General features: G+C 44.7%; 1 protein-coding gene across 1 annotated transcript in view; it reads right to left on the reverse strand.

Annotated features, from left to right (window-relative positions):
- Positions 1-14,592: 14,592 nt before the first annotated feature.
- LOC143804798 (uncharacterized) overlaps positions 14,593-26,417 on the reverse strand; it is a 58,607-nt gene continuing 46,782 nt past the window's right edge. The window contains exons 2-3 of the mRNA XM_077283247.1: positions 15,771-15,927; positions 14,593-15,648 (exon numbers count right to left, since the gene is read on the reverse strand). Coding sequence (XP_077139362.1) covers positions 15,285-15,648; positions 15,771-15,927 — 521 coding nt within the window. The 3' untranslated portion in view covers positions 14,593-15,284. The remainder of the gene's footprint in view (positions 15,649-15,770; positions 15,928-26,417) is intronic.

Here is a 26,417-nt window from a genome sequence, read left to right on the forward strand (position 1 = left end):
AAAGGTACCAGGTGGTCGACAAGTCCCTAAGGAAGCTGGGGGGGTCGTGCATCTCCATACCAAGTGGGAGCCCGAGTCCCAAAAGAGGGGTAGCAGAGCCACAACTGGGGGAAGTCTCAAGTCCCAAAGAGCTGTTGAAGGGTTGCAAAAGACTACCGGTAAAGACCTGACCTGTTGGCGGTGTCACAGTCCTGGACACATTTCTGCCCATTGTCCTTGGTCTTTTGAGCAGATGGATTGCAGCCTAGGCAGGCGCTGCTCGTATTTTGCTTATCCTGCTTACAGCATGGACCATCAGCCCGGAGATGGGCCTCGGTCATGTCCCGTGTCCATCAATGTGGTGCTGGTGTCAGGACTATTGGACTCGGGGAGTTTCGTGGCCCTGATAAGGGCCACACTTCCCCACCAGTTGATCCCAGGCAAAAACGTGGGCGTCTACTGTATCCACGGCGATGCCAAGGACTACCCCATTGCTAGAGTGTATATAAAAACAAACTGTGGCACTGAGTCCCATGAGGTCGGGGTTGTGAAAGACTTGCTACACCCCGTGGTAATCAGGTAGGACTTCAGCCTGCTTTGGGACTTGTGGGGAAAGGCTGGGATGCTAAGTGACTCAGACAGAAGCCAACTCAACCCTAATAAATCCCCATCTCAGCCAGAGGTGGAGGAGTTCCTCTTGTGTGTCCTGGCAGGTGATGAGGATGAGACTGTGGTCAATGAGGCTGAGGTTCCTGATCTGGGGGTTTCTGGGGAAAATTTTGGTTTGGCTGAGATGCGGAATCTTACCCTAAAAAATGCATTAGAAAATGTGCCTGTGATAGATGGGAGCTGACACCAGGTTCCCGCACTTCATGGTTAATGCCCAGTTACTGTATTGGGTGACCACACTGAGGGGAGGGGAGATAGTGGAGCAGCTCTTGGTTCCAGGTCGCTACCGGCGGAGGGTTTTAGACATGGCCCATTCACATGTTTTGGGGGACATCTGGGGGTAGAGAAAACACAGGAAAGAATAATGCAGAGGTTCTATTGGCCGGGGTGCAACCAGGAGATCCTAAATTATTGTAGGTCCTGCCTCACTTGCCAGACAACTGCTCCCTCTAGTCACTTCCGAAGTCCCCTAGTTCCATTACATGTGATAGAGGTCCCATTTGAAAGGATTGCCATGGACCTAGTGGGTTCTCTAGTTAAATCTGCATGAAGGTACCAATACATCTTAATGGTCATGGACTATGTGACCTGGTACCCTGAAGCTGTACCACTAAGAAACTCCTCGGCCAAGATTATAGCCTGGGAACTTGTTTATATTTTTGCATGCACGGGTTTGCCGAAGGAGATTTTGACAGTTCAGGGAACCCCTTTCATGAGCAAGGTAATGAGGGAGTTGAGTAAGGTCCTTCAGATTGCCCAGCTGCAAACCTCAGTCTACCATCCATAGACAGACGGAATAGGAGAGCGCTTCAATAAGACCTTGAAGGCGATGTTCAATAAGGTCATTGAGAAGGACGATCAAGACTTGGACTATCTGCTTCCATTCCTGCTCTTCTCAATCAGAAAAGTTCCACAAGCTTCTACTGGCTTCTCACCGTTCAAGCTCCTGTATGGTGGACATCTGTGAGGGCTCCTGGACATTGCCAAGGAAATCTGGGAAGCTGAGGTCATGCCACACCGGAGCGTCATAGAGCATGTAACCCAGTAACAGGAGAGGATGGCGAAAGTGATGCCAATCGTAAAGGAGCATCTTCTGCAGGCACAGGAGGCACAGGTAAGGGTGTATAACCATTCAGGGAGAGTGAGACAGTTCGAGCCCGGGAACCGCGTGCTAATGCTTATCTCCACAGTGGAGAGCAAGTTCCTAGCCAAGTGGCAAGGCCCATACGAGGTGGTGGAAAAACTGAGTGAGGAGAATTACAAAGTACACCAACCAGGCCGAAGGAAGCCACACTAAATATACCATGTGAAGTTGCTCAAGCCATGGCGAGATCGGGAATCGCTGGAAACCTTTTGTCTGGGAGCCTGTCTGATCATGTCAGGGGTTAACTTTTTTCACCCTCAGTCTGGTCTCAGGTTTGCTATTTAGCCCCGCTGTGTCCTGCAGATCATGTCAGTGATAGTTTCTGCCTAATGCTGCTATAGCTGACTCTGATTGCTCCAATTTGTCCTGCTGTGTTTACTGTCTTAACCCATGTCTCTGTTTTTCCCTGTTCCCATCTTGACTGAGTGTTTCTCTTTGGTGCGAAGACTCCCTGGTTTGACTTGGCTTGTATCCTGACCTGTTTCTGTCCTTTGTCTTTTTGCTTATCCGCTCCTGACAGTTACTGACCCCCTGGCTGGTCTCTGACCGCGAGTTTGCTTATTCCTTTGGTACTGCGCTACAGTCTAGGATTTGACCCGGATTGTTTGACTATTCTGCTGCCACCTTTGGTAGCCTCACTGTTGCACTGCAGGTTAGCTCTGTTTAGGTGCAGACCTGCATCCTCTCTACTGCCATCTAGTGAAGCCTGCACCTACCTGCATTGCAGCAGCATGACATTATAACTAACCAGAAAGTTTTTTTATATCTCTGCTCTGCTTTCTATGGATCCTCTCCGCACCTTGGCAGATCAAATGGCTAGTTTGACACAAACGATACAGGATATGTCTGTGGAACATAGGGCTTTGGCCACGTCTCATAACCACCTGCAAAGAGAGCTTTCTGACACAGTGAGATCTTTTCAGGGATCTTCTTCTCAGTCTGGCTGTAACCACTCTGACACTGTTGATGTCTCATTGCACGCTCCTGAACCTACGGTCAGGCTCCCAGATACCTTCTTAGGGGAAAAGGAAAAGTTCTGTACAATCAAGGAGAATTGCAAGTTGTTGTTTTCTCTTAGACCCCGAACTTCTGGAGATGAGAGTCAACAAGTGGGAATAATAATTTCTTTACTTCAGGAGGGATCTCAATGATGGGCTTTCTCTTTACCTGCTACTGCCCCTGAACGTATGTCTGTTGATAAGTTCTTTGAGGCCTTAAGGCTTGCTTTTGATGAGCCTGATCAGGTTGGGGTGGCAGAGGACACAATCATGAGTCTCTTTCAGGGTAAGCTATCGGCTGAATGGTATAGCTCTGAATTCCGTCGATGGTCCACTGAGGTGTCCTGGGATGATTCTGCGCTGAGGTGTTAGTTCAGGAGAGGAATGTTGGATCACCTGAAGGATGCTCTGGCTCTCCATCCGCCACCCAGCTTACTGGAGGAGGCTATGACTCAGGCTATCCATATGGATCGGAGGCTGCGGGAAAGTGGTGTTACATAGCAAGAGGTTCCGTTGCTCCCAGCTAATCCTGTTGTTTTGCCACCGTCGGAACCTATGGAGGTGGGGGCACTTTTTGGAGGGGGCAGTTCATCGGATCACGGTGATTACGGACCACAAGACACTGCCTTACATTGAGTCTGCCAAGCGGATAACTCCTAGGCAGGCAAGGTGGTCACTTTTTTTTCTCGTTTTCATTTTTCTACCACCTTTCTGCCTGGTTCCAAGAATGTCAAGGCGGATGCCTTATCTCTGTCATGATCCAAACTGGGTTTTGAGTCCTGTCTTCCCTTTTCCTGGTCTGATCATGTCAGGGGTTACCTTTTCTCAGCCTCAGTCTGGTCTCAGGTTTGCTATTTAGCCTTGCTGTGTCCTGCAGATCATGTCAGCTATAGTTTCATCTAAGGCTACTTTCACACTAGCGTCGTGCACTGCACGTCGCAATGCGTCGTTGTGGAGAAAAAAATTGGAAATTGGTTCCATTGCCAATTCCAGATAGACCTTGGACTCATTTGTCCATGGATTTTATCAATGATCTCCCTACTTTCAATGGCAAAACTGTAATCTGGTTGACAGATTCAGTAAACAGGCGCATTTTGTACCTCTGGCAGGATTGCCTAATGCAGAAACACTATCTACGTTCTTTGTTGAGCACGTTGTGTGGTGCATGGCATGCCTTTAAGTGTGGTTTCTGATAGAGCGGTACAGTTTGTGTCCAAATTTTGGAGGGCATTTTGTAAAAAATTGGGTGTTTGCTTGACCTTCTCCTCTGCCTACCATTCTGAGACCAACGGTCAGACGGAGAGGATCAATCAGTCACTTGAACAGATTTTGCGCTGTCTTCAGCAGGATGATTGGTGTTCTTCATTGCTAGTGGCTGAGTTTGTGTTTAATAATCGGATTAACCAGTCCACTGGCACCTCTCCTTTCTTTTGTAATTACGGCTTTCACCCCCATTTTGGTGAATTTCCTAGGCTGGATTCAGGATGTTCAGGGGCTGATCAATGGTTGGGGGAGGTGTGGAGGGAGGTCCAGAAGAATATTGGGGAGACTCAGGGCAAACATAAACATTTTGCTGACAAGTGACGGTCGGTAGGACCTATAATCCTGGTAGGAGATGAAGTGTGGTTGTATACCAAGAAAATCGTCTGAAAGTTCCTTCTACTAAGCTAGGGCCCACGTATATTGGTCCTTACGAGATCATTGAGGTTGTCAATCCAGTTGCCTTTCACTTATGCCTACTTCCGTCACTTCAGATTCCCAATGTGTTCCATAAGTCCCTTCTTAAGACATTTGTACCTTCCTCTGTGGAGTCTCCATCCCCTCCACCTCCTGTCTCTGTGGATGGCCAGACTGAGTATGAAGTTGAACGGATTGTGGATTCTTGCATGGTCTGCAATTCACCTCAGTATTTGGTCCATTGGAGGGGTTACGGTCCTGAGGATCGATCTTGGGTCCCGGTGCAATCTGTCCATGCTGATCGATTGGTTCGGGCATTTCTTATATGTTATCCTGGGAAACCTGGGGGTCCGGTGGCCCCCCTTGAGAGGAGGGTACTGTCATGATCCAGACCGAGTTTTGAGTCCTGTCTTCCTTTTTTCCAGTCTGATCATGTCAGGGGTTAGCCTTTCTCAGCCTCAGTCTGGTCTCAGGTTTGAAATTTAGCCCCTCTGTGTCCTGCAGATCATGTCAGCTATAGTTTCTGCCTAATGCTGCTGTAACTGACTCTGATTGCTCTGATTTGTCCTGCTGCATTTGCTGTCTAAACCCGTGTCTCTGTTTTCCCCTATTCCTGTCTTGACTCAGTGTTTCCCTTTAGTGTGCAGACTCCCTGATTTGACTTGGCATGCATCCTGACCTGTTTCTGTCCTGTCTTTTGGCTTATCCGCTCCTGACTGTTACTGACCCCCTGGCTTGTCTCTGACCGTGAGTTTGCATATTCCTTTGGTACTCTGCTACAGTCGAGGATTTAACCCTGCTTGCTTTGGCTATTCTGCTGCCACCTTTTGTAGCCTCACTGTTGCACTGCAGGTTAGCTCTGTTTAGGTGCAGACCAGCTTTCCCTCTACTGCCATATGGGGGAAGCCTGTATTCACCTGTATTGCAGCAGCATGACACATACGTAGGAGGTCATGCATGATTTGTTGACAGTGCCACATGTAAGAGTGAGCCTCAGGCCCTATAGAGTTCCAGAAGCATGTCGGGAGGTAATAGCCAATGAGGTGATGAGGATGTTAGATCTTGGCGTGACTGAAGAATCGAAAAGTGGATGGTCGAGTCCCATTGTCCTCGTGCCAAAGCCCAACAGTGAGTGGCGGTTTTGCAGTGATGACTGCAAACTGAACGGGGTCTCCAAATGTGATGCATATCCAATGCCCCTTGGTGAATGAACTCATTGAGAGACTGGGAATCACTAGGTACATTACAAACATCGACCTAATGAAGGGCTACTGGCAGATCCCCATGTCCCAGAGTGCTAAGGAGAAGACGGGCTTCTACACAAGAATGCCTTTCGGTCTACAGGGGGCTCCAGCAACCTTCCAGAGGGCTATGGATCAGGTCCTGGCTCCGCATGAAAAGTATGCCGCAGCCTACCAGATGACACTGTGGTCTTCAGCCCTGACTGGGGTAGTCATCTACCAAAGGTACAGGCAGTTCTGGATGCATTGAGGAATGTGGGGTTCACTAAAAAAAAAAAAAAAAATGTGCTATAGGAAAGGAAGAGGCCAAATACCTAGGCTATGTCGTCGGGCGGGGAGAGATCAAGCCCCAGATAAACAAGATTGAGGCGATCCAGAAATGGCCACAACCTCTTTCCAAGAAGCAACTGAGAGCGTTTCTTGGAATTGTGAGTAACTACCGGTGGTTTATACCAAGATTTGCCATGATTGCCGCACCGTTGACGGACCTCCTTCAAGGCACAAGATCGACGTTGATTAAATGGTCTGCTGAGACTGAGGCTACTTTCACACTAGCTTCATACGACGCACGTCGCAATGCGACGTTGTGATGTACTGATGCACTGTGATAGCGCCGCACAACGGTGGCAGCGGATGCAGTTTTACAACGCATCCGCTGCCCCATTGTGATGTGCGGGGAGGTGGGGGCGGAGTTCCAGCCGCGCATGCGCGGTCGGAAAAGACGGTCACGACGGACCAAAAAACGTTACATGTAACGTTTTTTGTGGCGACGGTCCAACGCAACATGACGCAACTGTCGCACGACGGTTGCGATGTGTGGCAATGCGTCGCTAATGCAAGTCTATGGAGAAAAAACGCATCCTGCAAGCACTTTTGCAGGATGCATTTTTTTCTACAAAACGACGCGTAGCGACGTGCAGTGCATGACGCTAGTGTGAAAGTAGCCTGAGATGGTGTTCTAGGAGCTGAAGTAGGCTCTATGTAAACATCCAGTTCTGGTCGCACCAGACTTCAGCAAGGAGTTCATTGTTCAGACAGATGCATTAGAACTCGGCTTGGGAAGAGTGCTTGGCCATAAAATGGGCTGTAGATACCCTGAGGTACTAACTGTTAAGCCATAGGTTTCAGCTGATATCTGACCATGCCTCTCTGAGGTGGTTGCAGGAAAAGTAAGGTAAAAATGCTCGGGTAACTAGATGGTTCTTAGGCCTCCAAGATTTCACTTTTCATGTCGAGCATAAGTAAGGAAAGTTGCACTGGAACACAGATGCCCTGTCCAGACTCCCCTGCTTAGCAAGTGAAGGTATCAAAACCCCCGGTTTTGGGCAGAGGGGGGTAATATGTGACAAAGTCACTGGTAAGGTAATAGAATGGAGATATGTGTCACTGCGCTTAATGGCGTCAGTGATATGAAACTAGAGTATTTTCCTCCAGCACACTACGTGTTGTGAGGGTTATATTAAAGTTGCATAAAGGGCTGGTTTCATGTGGACCTTCATAGAGCGGGTGGGAGAAGGTCCACTTTATCTCCACTGGCAGAGTTACCAGGACCTGTGTGATGTCATGATCATGTAATCCTTCACATGATGGAAAAAGTCACATGGTCTGGGGTTTAAGTAAATGGGCTCTACAGGCAGTCTGGGTTCAGCAAGCTTGCAGAGAGGAGTCTCCAGTGGCTTTTGTGTCTTCTAGAGGACAGACTGAACCTGTGGTGCTCTAGAGCGGGGTGCCACCCGCAATGTATGGACTGTATTGCAGCATTTTGTTTTTTTGTTGCTTTTTCCTGTTTTAGCCAGAAAGGCTGAGTTTATTTTCCGCTTACTATTAAACCAACCCAGGATTTAAAGAGATGGTGTTCCTATTTTTCCTACCTCCGTATACCGCCACTTGAGTTGAACTGCCACATTAGATAAAAAAGGAAAACACTGAAACGGAACTTGTGCGGGATAAAGTTACAATGATTCATATCAAGAGATTTGGGCTCCTAAAGTGACTCACTGTTCAAGTTAATGCATCAATACATCTCTACCTATCCAATCGTATTAATACTTACCCTATATCGGGGTAAGTACCACAATATGTTACTAATCTGGACTTGATAGAGTAAGATACAATAAATAGATCAAACAGAGATGAAGCATACATATAAACCTCTAAAAATAGGAACATATATCAATTCCTTGAGCAGAGAGTAAATTGTAAAGTGCAATGTGCAATAGAGCAATAAATCACTTAAATAGATAAATACTGAAAGGTGTTGGAGGTTACCATAAGTGCATGGTTTTTACAATCCAAACAAGAATTCCAAACCATCTCATTGGTTGACCATGACAGGTTTTTACAAGTGTGGACATTTTCCATGTAAAACATGTTCACATTCTAAAAAAACTTCGACTTTTTCAGATAATAAAAATGAAAAAAATCTACAAAATTAAAAATTTTTTGAATTGCAATTCTGACCATGTGATCTATATTATTGAGTGCTTAGCAGGTAAATTTCAATATGTTGGTTCCACTATTCGCAAATTAAAAAATAGAATAAGAGAACATTTATATGACATTTCACAACCAACTACACGTGATATTTCTAATTTTTCAAATCATTTTCTTACCGTTCACAATAGACAAACTATGTTCCTTCAAGTTTTTGCAATAGAACAAATTAATATACAGTAGATCCACTGGGTGGGGTCAGAGAGATGAAATTAAGTGATAAAGTAGCATTTTGGATATATTTATTAAATACACGTGTTCCATCAGGTTTAAATCTTAAAAAATAAATCATGTTGCATTATTGATTGTTCTTTGTTTGTTTCATCAACATTAGCTTGACAATTCCAGCTTTTAACATTTAATGCATTGTTTTATATATTTGTTGAAGGTGGTGGTGGTGTGAGCTTTATTTTTTTTTCTTTCCACACCTGTTATGTCTTTGTATAAATTGATGCTATGCCTGGCCAGAGCTAACTGAGACTAAGAGCACTTGTGTGTTCGAAATGCGTACAGTTTATACAGGCACTCTCCTTCCAATATATCCTGGTTTTGTATGTCTCATAGCCTATTTCTATATTAAATGAATACTATTAAAGTTAAGTGATTTTATCTCTTGGAGCTGGATTCCCCTATTTCCACATGTGCCTCTCTAGGCGTCTGGCAGAGACGCGAATCCATGCTCAAGATTTCCTGGACTCATAAAGAAATTCATCTAAAGGGTGAGCTGAATATATCCTTTTTTGCTGCATCAATATATCTCTACCTATCCAATTATATTAATATTTACCCTATATCGGGGTAAGAACCACAATAGGTTACTAATCTGGACTTGATAGAGTAAGATACAATAAATAGATCAAACAGAGATGAAGCATACATATACACCTCAAAAATAGAAACATATCTGAATTCCTTGAGCAGAGAGTAAATTGTAAAGTGCAATGTGCGACAGAGCAATAAATCACTTAAACAGATAAATACTGGAAGGTGTTCGAGGTTACCATAAGTACATGGTAAACAGCTAGAAAGACTCAATGTATTATGTAAATTATATCATAATGAGTGTTAATAATCACAATAAAGAGACACTGTAGCAGGCAGACTTTCCCTAAATCAATCTACAGTGGGGAAAAAAAGTATTTAGTCAGCCACCAATTGTGCAAGTTCTTCCAATTAAAAAGATGAGAGAAGCCTGTAATTGACATCATAGGTAGCCCACAACTATGAGAGTCAAAATGAGAAAACAAATGCAGAAAATCACCGTGTCTAATTTGGCAAGATTTATTTTGCAAACTATGGTGGAAAATAAGTATTTGGTCATTAACAAAAGTTCATCTCAATATTTTGTTATATATCCTTTGGCAATGACAGAGGTCAAACGTTTTCTGTAAGTCTTCGCAAGGTTGGCACACACTGTTGGTAGTATGTTGACCCATTCCTCCATGCAGATCTCCTCTACAGCAGTGATGCTTTGGGACTGTCACTGAGCAACACAGACTTTCAACTCCGTCCAAAGGTTTTTTCTGGGGTTGAGATCTGGAGACTGGTTAGGCCACTCCAGGACCTTCATATGCTCCTTATGAAGCCACTCCTTCATTGCCCTGGCGGTGTGCTTGGGATCATTATCATGCTGAAAGACCCATCAACTTTTCATCTTCGATGCCCTTGCAGATGGAAGGAGGTTTGCACTCAAAATCTCATGATACATGGCCCCATTCATTCTTTCCTGTACACGGATCAGTCATCCTGATCGCTTTGCAGAGAAACACCCCCAAAGCATGATGTTGCCACCCCCATGCTTCACAGTAGGTATGGTGTTCTTTGGATGCAGCATTCTGTCTCCTCCAAACATGACGAGTATTGTTTCTACCAAACAGTTCTACTTTGATTTCATCAGACCATATGACAGTCTTCTAATACTCTTCTGGATAATCCAAATGCTCTCTAGCAAACTTCAGACAGGCCCGGACATGTACTGGCTTAAGCAGGGGAACATGTCTGGCACTGCAGGTTCTGAGTCCCTGGCGGCCTAGTGTGTTACTGATGGTAACCTTTGTTTCGGTGGTCCCAGCTCTATGCAGGTCATTCACTAGGTCCCCCTGTGTGGTTCTGGGAATTTTACTCACCATTCTTGTGATTATTTTGACCCCACGGGGTGAGATCTTGCGTGGAGCCCCAGATCAAGGGAGATTATCGGTGGTCTTCTATGCCTTCCATTTTATTATTGCTCCCACAGTTGATTTCATCACACCAAGCTGATTGCCTATTGCAGATTCAGTCTTCCCAGCCTGGTGCAGGGCTACAATTTTGTTTCTGGTGTCCTTCGACAACTCTTTGGTCTTCACCATAGTGGAGTTGGGTGTGTGACTGTTTGAGGTTGGGGACAGGTGTTACTGATAACAAGTTTAAACAGGCGCCATTACTAGAGGTAATGAGTGGAGGACAGAGGAGCCTCTTAAAGAAGAAGTTACAGGTCTGTGAGAGCCAGAAATATTGCATGTTTTTAGGTGACCAAATACTTATTTTCCACCATATTTTGCAAAATAAATCTTGCCAAATCAGACAAGGTGATCCTCTGGATTTGTTTTCTCATTTTGACTCTCATAGTTGTGGGCTACCTATGATGTCAATTACAGGCCTCTCATCTTTTTAAGTGGGAGAACTTGAGCAATTGGTGGCTGACTAAATACTTTTTCCCCACTGTATATGCTACTGTGAATGCATTGTCAGAGCATAGCTGTAACTACATGTTACACAAATTTAAATAGTGATTATACCAAGAAAGTTATAGTTACATAGTCAAAACATGGCAGAAAGTAAGTAACGTTGCCCAAGAGCACAGATCGGATCAGTGTCACACCTTGACGTGTGTTTAGGCCAATCTTCCTCAGAAGGGGTGTATCAAGTTTGTATGAGTTTAGCAATCAAAAGAATATAAAAATCACCTCTTACTTTTCAAATAATTTTACCCTTGCAGAACTGTGTTATTAGTGGACAATTAATGCTGTAAAAATTTTTTAAAAAAGTAAAAACAATGGTGGAATTGTGTTTTTTTTTTCACAACTTCACCACACTTGTTTTTTTTTTGCCATTTTTCCTTGCCCTATATGATAAATTGAAAGATGGCATTCAAAACCTCAAGTTGTCCTGCAAAAACGTAGCCCTCATATGACTATGTTGTAGAAAAAAAATTAATATTTGAAAAGAGGGAGTAAAAAATGAAGCCTCAAAAACAAAAATTGTCTTCTCTCTGAGAACACTCAGCCAAATTGGTTCAGAGAAGAAAACAGTTGAAGGTAACTAATTTTGTGGTGCTGAAAACAAATATGATGATAAATGATACATTTGCTGATTGGCTCTACTTTTCAAGATCCACAGGAGGTTGCAATTAGTTAAGACACCTTTCATGCAGGATTATAGAAAAATTGCGTCTTTATTATTTCATCATCATTATTGCATTGTTAGTAGCTAGTGTATTATATCATCTCTTTATTGTCTTGTGCCTTCAGCATTCTGTCATCTTAGGGTACTTTCACACATCAGGTTTTTGGCGCCTTGCCGATTCCAGCGTAACGCCGCAGAGCCGGATCCGGCATAATTTGTGAAAACTGTATTGGACGGTTCCGGTTTTTCGATGGATCCGATACCCGGATCCGGCGGAAAACTGAATCCGTTCCATACGGTTGGCATCCGTTTCTTCAGTTTTTTCATCTGGTTTTTTGACGGATCTGGTTTTCAAAAATGCCCCAGGGAGGCTCCAAAATGTGATTTGCCCCCTGAAAACTATATATACAGTGTTCTTACAGCCCATCAGTGACAGGTTGTAGAGGAGCAAGTGTTTTGAGAGCAAGATGGATGTCGTTATTGCAAGTATTCTGAAGATAACGTGGATTTCACTGTGGAGGCAAATTGCTTGAAAACAATTGTTCTGGAGAAGGAGTGAGAGAGACAGTGCATCATGCGTTTACGCCAATGGCGTTTGTGGATCCACCGCATCACTCACAGAGAATGACAAGTGGGGTGTTTTCTACACTGTAAATGGAGCTACGAGGAGACCCAGAGAAATAATTTTTCTCATATGTGCGGATGAAAGCGGAGAACTTCGATCTATTGGTGGACTGAATTGGACATGTAATCCGAAGGAGTGATACATATTGCCGATTCTCAATTTCACCGGCGGAGCGTCTGATGGTCACTCTTCGGTAAGCCATTGTTATTGTATCTCATCCTGTAAAGCACACTTTAATGTTGTTGCTAGTAAATTTTTTTAGAATAGTTTTTAGTGATCTTTTTTATCATATCTCCTACTGTTTAATGCTGCCTTATAACTGTAATGTTATTGCTGGTATTTTGCAATAATGTTTGCCTTGCTTTTATTCACAGATTCCTTGCAACTGGAGAATCCCTTTCATCACTCTATTTCCAGTTCAGACTTGGAATTTCCACCATGTCCGGAATTGTCAAGCACACCTGCCGTGCACTCTGGGACTCTTTGCACGGTGAATTTATACCACATCCCACAATGGAGAGTTGGTTGGAAGTAGCCGAGAAATTCCAGCAAGTGTGTCAGTTTCCCAATTGCGTGGGCGCAGTGGACGGGAAACATATCCGCATCGTGAACCCAGCTGGTTCTGGCTCGGAATATTTCAACTATAAAAAAATACTTCTCCATTGTGCTGATGGCCATTGCCGATGCGGAGTACAAATTTATAGCAGTGGATATTGGGGAGTATGGCCGCTCCAATGATTCCCAAGTTTTCAAACTGTCTGCAATGGGGCGTCATCTGTATGGAAACACCTTCCAATTCCCCCCCCCCTAAAAAAAAAACCACTGCCTCAAACCTCTGGGCCACCAATGCCTTTTGTTTGTGTTGGGGATGAAGCGTTCCAACTATCGGAACACCTGCTGAAACCCTACTCCAGTAGTGGATTAATGCAAGCTAAAAGAATTTTTAACTACCGCCTCACACGAGCACGGAGAATGGTGGAGTGCGCTTTTGGGATTTTGACCGCCAAATGGCGAGTTCTATTTACAGCTATAAACTTGAAGACTGACACGGTTGATGAGGTGGTGAAAGCGTGTGTTGTCCTGCACAATTATGTGATATGCAAGGACCATATTTCCATTGAAGACCACTCTGAAGACACCACCTTGACTGATTATAACAACATTACGTATAGACGTTCTGTGGCAGTTTCCCGAATGAGGGACCAATTTGCAGAATACTTTATCTCACCTGAAGGAAGAGTAGACTGGCAGGATGAGAGAGTTTGAACAATTTTTCTTGGACCTTGTTAACCGTATTTTACCTTATTGTAGCCAAGTTGTGTACCTGTTTATGTTGCCCCCAAAGTATTTAACCTTTCACCTTATATTAACAAAGTTGTGTACCTGTTTCTGTTGTACCCAAAGTATTTTACCTTATTTTACCAAACTTGTGTACCTGTTTGAAGTATTTAACCTCTAACCACATTCTTAAATGTATTATTATACCTTATAAATAAAATACAAATTTTGTTTCACCAAAACAGTTTTATTAAAGAAATTTTGTTAACAAAAATAACTTTTATAAGTTAGCATAATTTGGGGTGGAGATATTGCTGGAGGGGCTGTCAGATTGGGACACTTCGACAGTGGGAGTGTTGAGAGAGGAATATGGTGGTGTGTTATGATCTGGTGGCCTAGGAGCAGCATGAGACCTACTCTGGAGAAGGTGGTACCTGTACTGACCGCAGACCCTGAACTTAACACCGCAACTAGAAGTAGCCGTGGAATGTACCTAACACTCCCTAGACATCTCGACACAGCCGGAGGACTAAATACCCCTAGAGATAGAAAAGGGAAAACTATCTTGCCTCAGAGAAAATCCCCAAAGGATAGACAGCCCCCCACAAATATTGACTGTGAGAGGAGAGGGAAATAACATACGCAGACTGAAATCAGGATTTAGCAAAGGAGGCCACTTCTAGCTAAATAGAAAGGATAGGACAGAGTACTATGCGGTCAGTATTAAAACACTAAAAAATATTCACCACAGAAAATACAAAATCTCCACATCTAACTAAAGATATGGAGGGTATATCTGCATCTCCAGAGATACCAGCTTGGCTGAACAAATCCTTATACAGACCAAGCTGGACAAGACAAAACATGAAAAAGAACTGAACAAAAAGGCCCACAGCATGTGGGCTGCAAAAAACAAGGCCAGAACTTATCTTTGTTGAAATGAACAGCAAAGCAGGAGAGACCAGGCAGAGATGTGAATCCTCCAGGAACAATGGACAACTGGCCCTGACTAAAGGGTCAAGCAAGACTAAATAGCCCAGTCAGAATTGCAATAAGTGGACACACCTGATGAATGCTGCGATCCAAAGACAGCAGCACTACCACTTATAACCACCGGAGGGAGCCCAAGAGCAGAATTCACAACAGTGGTGGTGGTGAAGGATCAGTAGGTAGTGGTGAAGAGGTGGAGAAGGAAAGTGAAAGGGTGGACAGGAAACTGGAAGTTGGATTTGGAATTTGAAATGATGAAGGGGTGTAGTTGATGGATTGGGAGGCAGAAGAGGTGATGGGTGGAGAAAAGGGTTGGGATAGTGACATGATGGGTGAAGGAGACTGGTGGTAGTGGCAGGGAGAGGAGGCGCGGAAGATGTTGTTGGGAACTGGTATGGGGCAGGATGTTGGTACGGGTCAGGATGCTGGGACTGGGCATGAGCAGAATGTTGGTAAGGGTCAGGATGCTGGGACCGGGCACGATGCTGGTACGGGTCAGGATGCTGGGACGGGGCACAGGCAGGATGCTGGTACAGGGCAGGATGCTGGTACATGTCAGGATGATGGTAGTGGCTGGAGAGAGGGACAGTGGCTGGAGGGGGGCAGGTGCAGGAGGGGGGGCAGGTGTGGTGGCTTGAGAGGTAACAAGCGCTAGAGTAGACTGGCACAATTGCATTACTTGCATCTGCTGATCAGGAGATAGCTTATCCATGCGCTCGAGTACCGACCGGAAAAAAATGTGGTTCAGTGATTGACTTGCTTCTGAATGCATCCATAGCAGAAGTGTATGCAACTCGAGAATGCTTTTATTTACCAAATTGAAACCAGCATCCATTTGCCCGGACAAAACTTTGAGACAGTTCTGGAAGGATGCATTCAGGTGCAAGAACCATCTGGCGCTGCCACCCCAAAGCCACAGGTGTAGTAGAGGTGGCAGCATCAGAGGGGTGGGGTAAAGGAAAAGCTATATCCTCACCAGCAGATTCATGCAATGCAGCCGGCCAGGATGCTCCAGCGCTGGTGGATGGGACCGAGAGATCAGATGTGAGGGAAGGCTGGGAAGGTGCAGAGGGGCCGGGACTGTCGAAGTGTCCCGCGGTGGCGGACTCCTGAGGGATCGCCGCAGAAGGGTTCAACTCTGCTGCAGGCTCCCGAGTGCTGCCGACGGTGCTGTGGAACAAAAAGAAAAGAAAATATAATTAATATACTGATATTGCATAGCCCGGCTGAAACAGCAAAAGAGGGTTAGACATGTAAAACATTGGTTATTAAATGTGGTGGGTAATATTTACCTTCGGCTCAAGATCGTTGACCTGAAGAACGACAGGGCTTGGGCATATTTATATCTGCTCCTGCGTCCTCCAGATCCACTCAGGGCCCGCATCTCTTTGTTGAACTCCTTCTTGAAGCAATCCCTGATCAACCGCCACCGCTTGACAATCCACTCACCTGTAAAAAAAGGAGAAACACAAATTGGTTAGGATACAATACTTTAAATCCATCAACATAACTGAACTGTGTATACTGTACTTACGTGCTTGATTCTGGGACCGAACATCGAGGTCCAGATTTGCTCCCAGAGCCGATGGGTCACAATGACATCAGCGTGGCGGCGGTCAGCCATGTTCCACAGCAGCTCCCTCTTTCTGATCAGATCGATGAGGAGGTCAATATTTAGCCCGACCTCCTCACCATCCGACTCAAGAGCACGCTGTGAAGCCTGTTAACCCCTTTACTCCCAAGGGTGGTTTGCACGTTAATGACCAGGCCAATTTTCACAATTCTGACCACTGTCCCTTTATGAGGTTATAACTCTGGAACACTTCAACGGATTCTGGTGATTCTGACATAGTTTTCTCGTGACATATTATACTTCATGAAAGTGGTAAAATTTCTTTGATACTACCTGCGTTTATTTGTGAAAAAAATGGAAATTTGGCAAAAATTTTGAAAATTTCACAGTTTTCCAAATTTGAATTTTTATGCAATTAAATCACAGAGAGATTTCACACAAAATACTTAATAAGTAACATTTCCCACATGCCTACTTCACATCAGCACAATTTTGGAACCAACATTTTTTTGGTTAGGGAGTTATAAGGGTTAAAATTTGACCAGCAATTTCTCATTTTTACAACAGCATTTTTTTTAGAGACCACATCTCATTTGAAGTCATTTTGAGGGGTCTATATGAAGAAAATAACCAAGTGTGACACCATTCTAAAAACTGCACCCCTCAAGGTGCTCAAAACCACATTCAAGAAGTTTATTAACCCTTCAGGTATTTCACAGGAATTTTTGGAATGTTTAAATAAAAATGAACATTTAACTTTTTTTCACAAGAAATTTACTTCAGCTCCAATTTGTTTTATTTTACCAAGGGTAACAGGAGAAAATGGACCCCAAACGTTGTTGTACAATTTGTCCTGAGAACGATGATACACCATATGTGGGGGTAAACCACTGTTTGGGCGCATGGCAGAGCTCAGACACGAAGGAGTGCCATTTGACTTTTCAATGCAAAATTGACAGGAATTGAGATGGGACGCCATGTTGTGTTTGGAGAGCCACTGATGTGCCTAAACATTGCAACCCCCCACAAGTGACAATATTTTGGAAAGTATACCCCCTAATGAACTTATCTAGAAGTTTGGTGAGCACTTTGACCCACCAAGTGCTTCACAGAAGTTTATAATGCAGAGCCGTAAAAATAAAAAAATCATATTTTTTCACAAAAATGATTTTTCACCCACAATTTTTTATTTTCCCAAGGGTAAGATAAGAAATTGGACCCCAAACGTTGTTGTACGATTTGTCCTGAGTACGCTGATACCCGATATGTGGGGGTAAACCACTGTTTGGGCGCATGGCAGAGCTTGGAAGGGAAGGAGGGCCATTAGACTTTTCAATGCAAAATTGACTGGAATTGAGATGGGACGCCATGTTGCGTTTAAAGGGCCACTGATGTGCCTAAACATTGAAACCCAAAAAAAGTGACACCATTTTGGAAAGTAGACCCCCTAAGGAACTAATCTAGATGTGTTGTGAGAGCTTTGAACCCCCAAGTGTTTCACTACAGTTTATAACGCAGAGCCGTGAAAATAATAATTATTTTTTTTTTCCCACAAAAATGATTTTTAGCCCCCAGTTTTGTATTTTCCCAAGGGTAACAGGAGAAATTGGACCCAAAAGTTGTTGTGCAATTTGTCCTGAGTACGCTGAAACCCGATATGTGGGGGGAACCACCGTTTGGGCGCATGGGAGAGCTCGGAAGGGAAGGAGAGCCATTTGGAATGCAGACTTAGATGGAATGGTCTGCAGGCGTCACATTGCGTTTGCAGAGCCCCTAATGTACCTAAACAGTAGAAACCCCCCACAAGTGACCCCAAATTGGAAACTAGACCCCCCAAGGAACTTATCTAGATGTGTTGTGAGAACTTTGAACCCCCAAGTGTTTCACTACAGTTTATAACGCAGAGCCGTGAAAATAAAAAATCTTTTTTTTTCCACAAAAATTATTTTTTAGCCCCCAGTTTTGTATTTTTCCAAGATTAACAGTTGAAATTGGACCCCAAAAGTTGTTGTCCAATTTGTCCTGAGTACGCTGATATGCCATATGTGGGGGAACCACCATTTGGGTGCATGGCAGAGCTTGGAAGGGATGGAGCGCCATTTGAAACGCAGACTTAGATGGATTGGTCTGCAGGCATCACATTGCATTTGCTGAGCCCCTAATGTACCTAAACAGTAGAAACCCTCCACAAGTGACCCCATATTGGAAACTAGACCCCCCCTGGAACTTATCTAGATATGTTGCGAGAACTTTGAACCCCTTACAGATTATAACGCAGAGCCGTGAAAATAAAAAATCTTTTTTTTCCACAAAAATTATTTTTTAGCCCCAGTTTTGTTTTTTTTCCAAGGGTAACAGGAGAAACTGGACCCCAAAAGTTGTTTTCCAATGTGTCCTGAGTACACTGATACCCCATGTGTTGGGGTAAACCCCTGTTTGGGCACACGGAAGAGCTCGGAAGGGAAGGAGCACTGTTTTACTTTTTCAATGTAGAATTGGCTGGAATTGAGATCAGACGCCATGTCGTGTTTGGAGAGCCCCTGATGTGCCTAAACAGTGGAAACCCCCAATTCTAACTGAAACCCTAACCCTAGCCCCAACCCTAACCCTAGCCCTAACCCAAGCCCTAACCCTAGCCTTAACCCTACCCCTAACCCTACCCCTAAACCTAGCCCTAACCCTAGCACTAACCCTAGCCCTAATCCTAACCCTAGCCCTAATCCTAACCCTAGCCCCAATCCTAACCCTAGCCCTAATCCTAACCCTAGCCCTAATCCTAACCCTAGCCCTAACCCTAACCCTAATGGGAAAATGGAAATAAATACTTTTTTTTTAATTTTATTATTTTTCCCTAACTAAGGGGGTGATGAAGGGGGATTTGATTTACTTTTATAGCTTTTTTTAGCGGCTTTTTATGATTGACAGCCGTCAGAGACTAAAAGACGCTTTTTATTGCAAAAAATAGTTTTTGCGTTTCCACATTTTGAGAACTATAATTTTTCCATATTTTGATCCACAGAGTCATGTGAGGTTTTGTTTTTTGCGGGACGAGTTGACAGTTTTATTAGTAACATTTTCGGGCACGTGTTTTTTTTTATCGCGTTTTATTCCGATTTTTGTGAGGCAGAATGACCAAAAAACAGCTATTCATGAATGTCTTTTGGGGGGCGTTTATACCGTTCTGCGTTTGGTAAAATTGATAAAGCAGTTTTATTGTTCGGGTCAGTACGATTGCAGCGATACCTCATTTATATTTTTTTTTATGTTTTGGCACTTTTATACGATAAAAACTATTTTATAGAAAAAATAATTATTTTTGCATCACTTTATTCTGAGGACTATAATTTTTTTCTTTTTTTGCTGATGATGCTGTATGGCAGTTCATTTTTTGCGGGACAAGATGATGTTTTCAGCGGTACCATGGTTATTTATATCTATCTTTTTGATCGCGTGTTATTCCACTTTTTGCTTGGCGGTATGATAATAAAGCGTTGATTTTTACCTCGTTTTTTTTTTTTTTACGCGTTCATTGAAGGGGTTAACTAGCAGGACAGTTTTATAGGTGGGATCATTATGGACGCGGCGATACTAAATATGTGTACTTTTTTATTATTATTATTTAGATAAAGAAATGTATTTATGGGAACAATATTTTTTTTTCTTTATTTAGGATTTTTTTTTTTTTTTTTACACATGTGAATATTTTTTTTTACTTTACAACATTGCCCCAGGGGGAGCATCATGTTATGGGGTCAGATCGCTGATCAGACACTTTGCACAGCACTGTGTCAGATCAGCGATCTGACATGCAGGGCTGCAGGCTTACCAGCGCTTGCTCTGAGCAGGCCCTGGTAAGCAACCTCCCGGCCGGACCCGGATGCAGCCCCGTGGCCATTTTGGATCCGGGGCCTGCAGGGAGAAGAAGGTAGGAGACCCTCGGAGCAATGCGATCACAACGTGTTTCTCCGAGGGTCTCAGGGAGCCCCCTCCCTGCGTGATGCTTCCCTATGCCGCCGAAACACTGCGATCATGTTTGATCGCAGTGTGCCAGGGGTTAATGTGCCAGGGGCGGTCTGTGACCGCTCCTGGCACATAGTGCTGGATGTCAGCTGCGATAGTCAGCTGACACCCGGCCGCAATCGGCCTCGCTGCCACCGTGAGCGCGGCCGATCGCATATGACGTACTATCCCCTCACTGGGAATTAAGTCCCAGGTCACCTCAACGGGATAGTACGTCATATGGGATTAAGGGGTTAAAGGGGCTGTCACGGTGGCTGCGACCCGGTCCTTGGCCCTGGGCATCCAATTAAATGGGGAAAGGTCTTTTAAGGGGAATTGTGGTAAAGTCTGGCGTGAAGCTATCTGTGGTGTTCGGTTAATAGGGGGGCCGACGCTGCTTTAAAGGGGTCCTCTGGGGGATGTTGTTGCAGCAATGATGGTGACGCTTCCCACAGGTGAAGTGGGGTCCCCAGGGCTCCCAAGGTGTGTGGCAAGGGTGTTGTATGCTTACGAATAAGTGGAAGACACAGTATGATAAGTGTCATGATTCCCAATGGCAGGGACATAGGCAAAAACAGGACTAGCTCTAGGAAGATGGAATCTAAGCTGACCGCGATGCTGAACCTAACGCACAACTACCAGTGGCCGGGGAACGTACCTGCGTTTTATCCCTAGACGTCTCGCACCAGCCGGAGATCTAGCTACCCCTACCAGAGGAAACACAGACCTGGCTTGCCTCCAGAGAAAACCCCAAAGTAATAGTAGCCCCCAACATATAATGACGGTTAGTTAAGAAGAAAACACATACGCAGTATGAATACAGGTTCAGCAAAGAGAGGCCCACTAACTAGATAGCAGAAAATACAAAAGTGGACTTCGCGGTCAACTCAAAACCCTACAAAATACCATCCTGAAATGACTTTAAACTCCGGTATCAACTCATGACACCGGAGTGGTCATTTCAGTTCACTAGAGCTTCCAGCAGCAAGATTAATATAAATGCACGCTGGACAAAAGGTACAAATGATCAAACTTATCTGACTCAGCAGACTTGGAGCAGGTAGCAAGTAACAGAGGAGCTCTGGTAACATTGATAGCCGGCAAGTAAATGAGTGAGAAGCCAGACTATATAGGAAACTCCCATTTCCTGATGGGAACAGGTGCACTGGAGATAGAAGACCGAAGTCAACCAGTACCACCAGTAGCCACCAGAGGGAGCCCACAAACGGAATTCACAACAGTACCCCCCCCTTGAGGAGGGGGCACCGAACCCTCATGAGAACCACCAGGGCGATCTGGACGAGCCCTATGAAAGGCGCGAACCAAATCAGAGGCATGAACATCAGAGGCAGTCACCCAAGAATTATCCTCCTGACCGTATCCCTTCCATTTAACCAAATATTGAAGTCTCCGTCTGGAAATGCGAGAGTCCAAAATCTTCTCCACAACATACTCCAATTCACCCTGCACCAGCACAGGAGCAGGAGGCTCAACAGAAGGAACAACCGGTATCTCGTACCTCCGCAACAAAGACCGATGTGTTATGGTTCTCAATGGCAAGAGAACATAGCCCAGCATACATAAGAACAAGCTCTTGGAAGGATGGAAACTAAAACTGACCATGAACTAAACCTGCCGCACAACTAACAGTAGCCGGGTAGCGTGCCTACGTTTTATCCCTAGACGCTCAGCGCCAGCCGGAGGACTAACTAATCCTAGCAGAGGAAAATACAGTCCTGGCTCACCTCTAGAGAAATTTCCCCGAAAGGCAGACAGAGGCCCCCACATATATTGGCGGTGATTTTAGATGAAAATGACAAACGTAGTATGAAAATAGGTTTAGCAAAATCGAGGTCCGCTTACTAGATAGCAGGAAGACAGAAAGGGCACTTTCATGGTCAGCTGAAAACCCTATCAAAACACCATCCTGAAATTACTTTAAGACTCTAGTATTAACTCATAACATCAGAGTGGCAATTTCAGATCACAAGAGCTTTCCAGACACAGAAACGAAACTGCAGCTGTGAACTGGAACAAAATGCAAAAAACAAACAAGGACAAAAGTCAGACTTAGCTGGGAGTTGTCTAGAAGCAGGAACATGCACAGAAAGGCTTCTGATTACAATGTTGACCGGCATGGAAATGACAGAGGAGCAAGGTTAAAGAAGTTGTCCACTACTATAACCTTTTTTTTTTTCTTTCATAAATCTTGCTATTATGTGCCACTGAAAACATCTACTGTGTTTATTTTAGCAATATTATCTTTTATCATGCTGTAGCAGCACATTTTAGTGCTGGATTCAGCTCTCATGGAGTTAATCGACAACTTCCTTTCTCCTGAGTCATTGTGCTCTAATACTACAAGTTCCATGATGCATTGCACTGCTACTAAGCCTGAACCTAGCACACCCACTCCAAAACACACCCCAACCCCTCCCTCCTCTCCCTCCTCTAGCTTCAAAAAGATTTGTGATGTCATTTCTGTCCAACCTCCTGTTTTACATTTGTCCAACCCACACTCCATTACACACAGATAGATAGAGGGATAGATAGATAGTAGATAGATAGATAGATAGATAGATACATACAGATATATATCTATGTCTATTTCCATAGGTATGTCCATATCCATGTTTCTAAACCCCTTCACCCCCTGGAGCTTTTTTGTTTTCGTTTATCGCTCCCCTTCTATCCGGAGCCATAATTTTTCCGTCAGTATGGCCATGTGAGGGCTTATCTTTTGCGGAACAAGTTCTACTTTTGAACGCCATCATTGGTTTTAGCATGTCGTGTAGCAGGAAATGTGAAAAAAATTCAAAGTGCAATGAAATGGCAAAAAAAGTGCAATCCCACGCTTGTTTTTTGCTTGGCTTTTTGGCTAGGTTCACTAAATGCTAAGGCTGTGTGCACACATTGTGGATTTGATTGCAGATCCGCAGCGTTTTTTGCTGCACTGAATTGCATCAAATCCGCAGTGTAGTGTACAACCAATGTAAGTCTATGGGAGCCGCAGACTTGTGCACATGCTGCGGAAAAAGCCGCACCGAAACCGCACCAAGAACTGCATCAAAACCGCACCAAAAACTGTATCAAAACCGCACCAAAACTGCGAAACTGCACCAGGTTTTGATGCAGTTTTTGGTGCAGTTTTGATGCAGTTTTTGGTGCAGTTTTGATGCTTTTTTTGGTGCGGTTTATGCGCGGTTTTAATGCCGTTTTTGGAAATAAGTAAATAAACGGAAAATGTGCATGATTTGAATGGAAACATGCATGAAAAAACGGATTCCAAGGCCGGATTCATCATTTCACAGCTCAGTTTCATACTTTTTTTGCCGGATCCGTCGCTGTGCGTTTTTTCGCCGGACAGAAAAAACGTTCCTCTGTATGTGTTTTCCATCCGGCGGAAACAGCTTTTTTTGACGGATCCGGCAAAAAACGGATGAAACTCTATGAGAAAAAGATGGATCATCGGAAAAAAATGGATCCGTTTTTTTCAAAACTCGCCGGATTGTGCCTCACGGCAAAAACCTGATGTGTGAAAGCACCCAAATATATGGATAGATACATCTATGTATCTATAGATATATCTATAGATAAATATATCTATAGATAGATATATTCATAGATATATAATAGAAAGGCCGATGTTTCTATAAGGCTACTTTCACACTTGCGTTTTTCGCAATCCGTCTTTTTGGGAAAAAAACGGATCCTGCAAATGTGCTCGCAGGATGCGTTTTTTACCCATAGACGTGTATTAGTGAAGGATCGCGACGGATGGCCACACGTCGCGTCCATCGTGCAACGGATGCGTCGTGTTTTGGCGGACCGTTGGCACATCCGTCACGTCTGCCATTTTCTACCGCGCATGCGCGGCCAAAACTCCGCCCCCTCCTCCCCGGACTTCAGAATGGGCAGCGGATGCGTTGAAAAACTGCATCCGCTGCACACGACGTGCACAAATTTCACAACGTGCGTCGGTACGTCGGCCCAACGCATAGCGATGGACCCGTGCCGACGCAAGTGTGAAACAGGGCTTAATGAGCGTTTAATTTAATAAAAAACTGAAAAAAATGGCGTGGGCTCCCGCGCAATTTTCTGTGCCAGAGGGGGAAAGCCGACGGCCGAGGCCAATATTTGTAGCCTGCTATGAATATCAGCCCGCAGCTGTCTGCGTAGCCTTTACTGGCTATTAAAATAGGGGGACCCCCCAAAAAAAATGACGTGGGGTCACCCTATATTTTATAGCCAGAAAGGCTACGCAGACAGCTGCGGGCTGATATTCATAGCCTAGAGAGGGGCCATGGATATTGGTCCCCCCCCCCCGGCTACAAATACCAGTCCGCAGCCACCCCAGAAATGGCGCATCTGTAAGTCTACGTTCACATTAGCGTTCGGCGCCGCAGCGTCGCCGCATGCGTCATGCGCCCCTATATTTAACATGGGGGCGCATGGACATGCATTGTGCTGCGTTTTGCGACGCATGGGTTTTTTTGGCCGCAAGCGTTGGGCGCAGAGGACACAGCAAGTTGCATTTTTTTTGCGTCCAACTTTCGGCCAAAAAGGACGCATGCGTCGTTTTAGCGTGCGTTTTGTTGCATTTTTGTTTGCGTTGCGTCTCCGACGCTGCGGCGCACAACGCAAATGTGAATGTAGCCTTAGATGCGCCAATTCCGGCACTGAGGCTGGTTTCACACTTGCGTTTTTGGACGCTGCGTTTTAGCGCTAAAAAACGCATGCGTTTTTTTCCTATACTTAACATTAAAAACGCATGCGTTTTTTCACATGCGTTTTGACGCGTTTTCGGCAACGCATGCGTTTTTGAACGCGCGCGTTTGTTTGCGTTAAAAACGCATGTGTTTTTATAGAAAAAAAAAAACAGAAAAAACACTGAAAAACCACCCACCACCATCAGGGTGATAAAGGGATCCAAACCCTAACCCTACCCCTATAACCTCACCCCTAACCGTGTAATGAACATTTTATGACATAGTGCCACGATATTTAAGTGCCACGTATGTAAGTGCCACGTATGTAAGTGCCACGTATGTAAGTGCCACGTATGTAAGTGCCACGTGTATAAGTGCCACGTATGTAAGTGCCACGTGCCACGTATGTAAGTGCCACGTATGTAAGTGCCATGTATGTAAGTGCCACGTATGTAAGTGCCACGTGCCACGTATATAAGTGCCACGTATGTAAGTGCCACGTATATAAGTGCCACGTATGTAAGTGCCACGTGCCACGTGCCACGTATGTAAGTGCCACGTATGTAAGTGCCACGTGCCACGTATATAAGTGCCACGTATGTAAGTGCCACGTGCCACGTATATAAGTGCCACGTATGTAAGTGCCACGTGCCACGTATTTAAGTAAGTGCCACGTATGTAAGTGCCACGTGCCACGTATCTAAGTGCCATGTGCCACGTATGTAAGTGCCACGTATGTAAGTGCCACGTGCCACGTATGTAAGTGTCACGTATGTAAGTGCCACGTATATAAGTGCCACGTATGCAAGTGCCACGTGCCACGTATATAAGTACCACGTATGTAAGTGCCACGTGCCACGTATCTAAGTGCCATGTGCCACGTATGTAAGTGCCACGTATGTAAGTGCCACGTGCCACGTATGTAAGTGTCACGTATGTAAGTGCCACGTATATAAGTGCCACGTATGCAAGTGCCACGTGCCACGTATATAAGTGCCACGTATGTAAGTGCCACGTGCCACGTATATAAGTGCCACGTATGTAAGTGCCACGTGCCACGTATTTAAGTAAGTGCCACGTATGTAAGTGCCACGTGCCACGTATATAAGTACCACGTATGTAAGTGCCACGTGCCACGTATCTAAGTGCCATGTGCCACGTATGTAAGTGCCACATATGTAAGTGTCACGTATGTAAGTGCCACGTATATAAGTGCCACGTATGCAAGTGCCACGTGCCACGTATATAAGTGCCACGTATGTAAGTGCCACGTATATAAGTGCCACGTATGTAAGTGCCACGTGCCACGTATTTAAGTAAGTGCCACGTATTTAAGTGCCACGTGCCACGTATATAAGTACCACGTATGTAAGTGCCACGTGCCACGTATCTAAGTGCCATGTGCCACGTATGTAAGTGCCACGTATGTAAGTGCCACGTATGTAAGTGTCACGTATGTAAGTGCCACGTATATAAGTGCCACGTATGCAAGTGCCACGTGCCACGTATATAAGTGCCACGTATGTAAGTGCCACGTGCCACGTATTTAAGGACAATGGCTCCTGCAGTGCATCACTGAGGTTACTATACACTGGTCTCACTTTATGGCAAAAAGCTGCGTGGGAACTTTCTCATACAGCATACCATAAAGTGAGACT

This window comes from Ranitomeya variabilis, chromosome 2 (assembly GCF_051348905.1).
Source record: "Ranitomeya variabilis isolate aRanVar5 chromosome 2, aRanVar5.hap1, whole genome shotgun sequence".
Taxonomy (NCBI): domain Eukaryota; kingdom Metazoa; phylum Chordata; class Amphibia; order Anura; family Dendrobatidae; genus Ranitomeya; species Ranitomeya variabilis.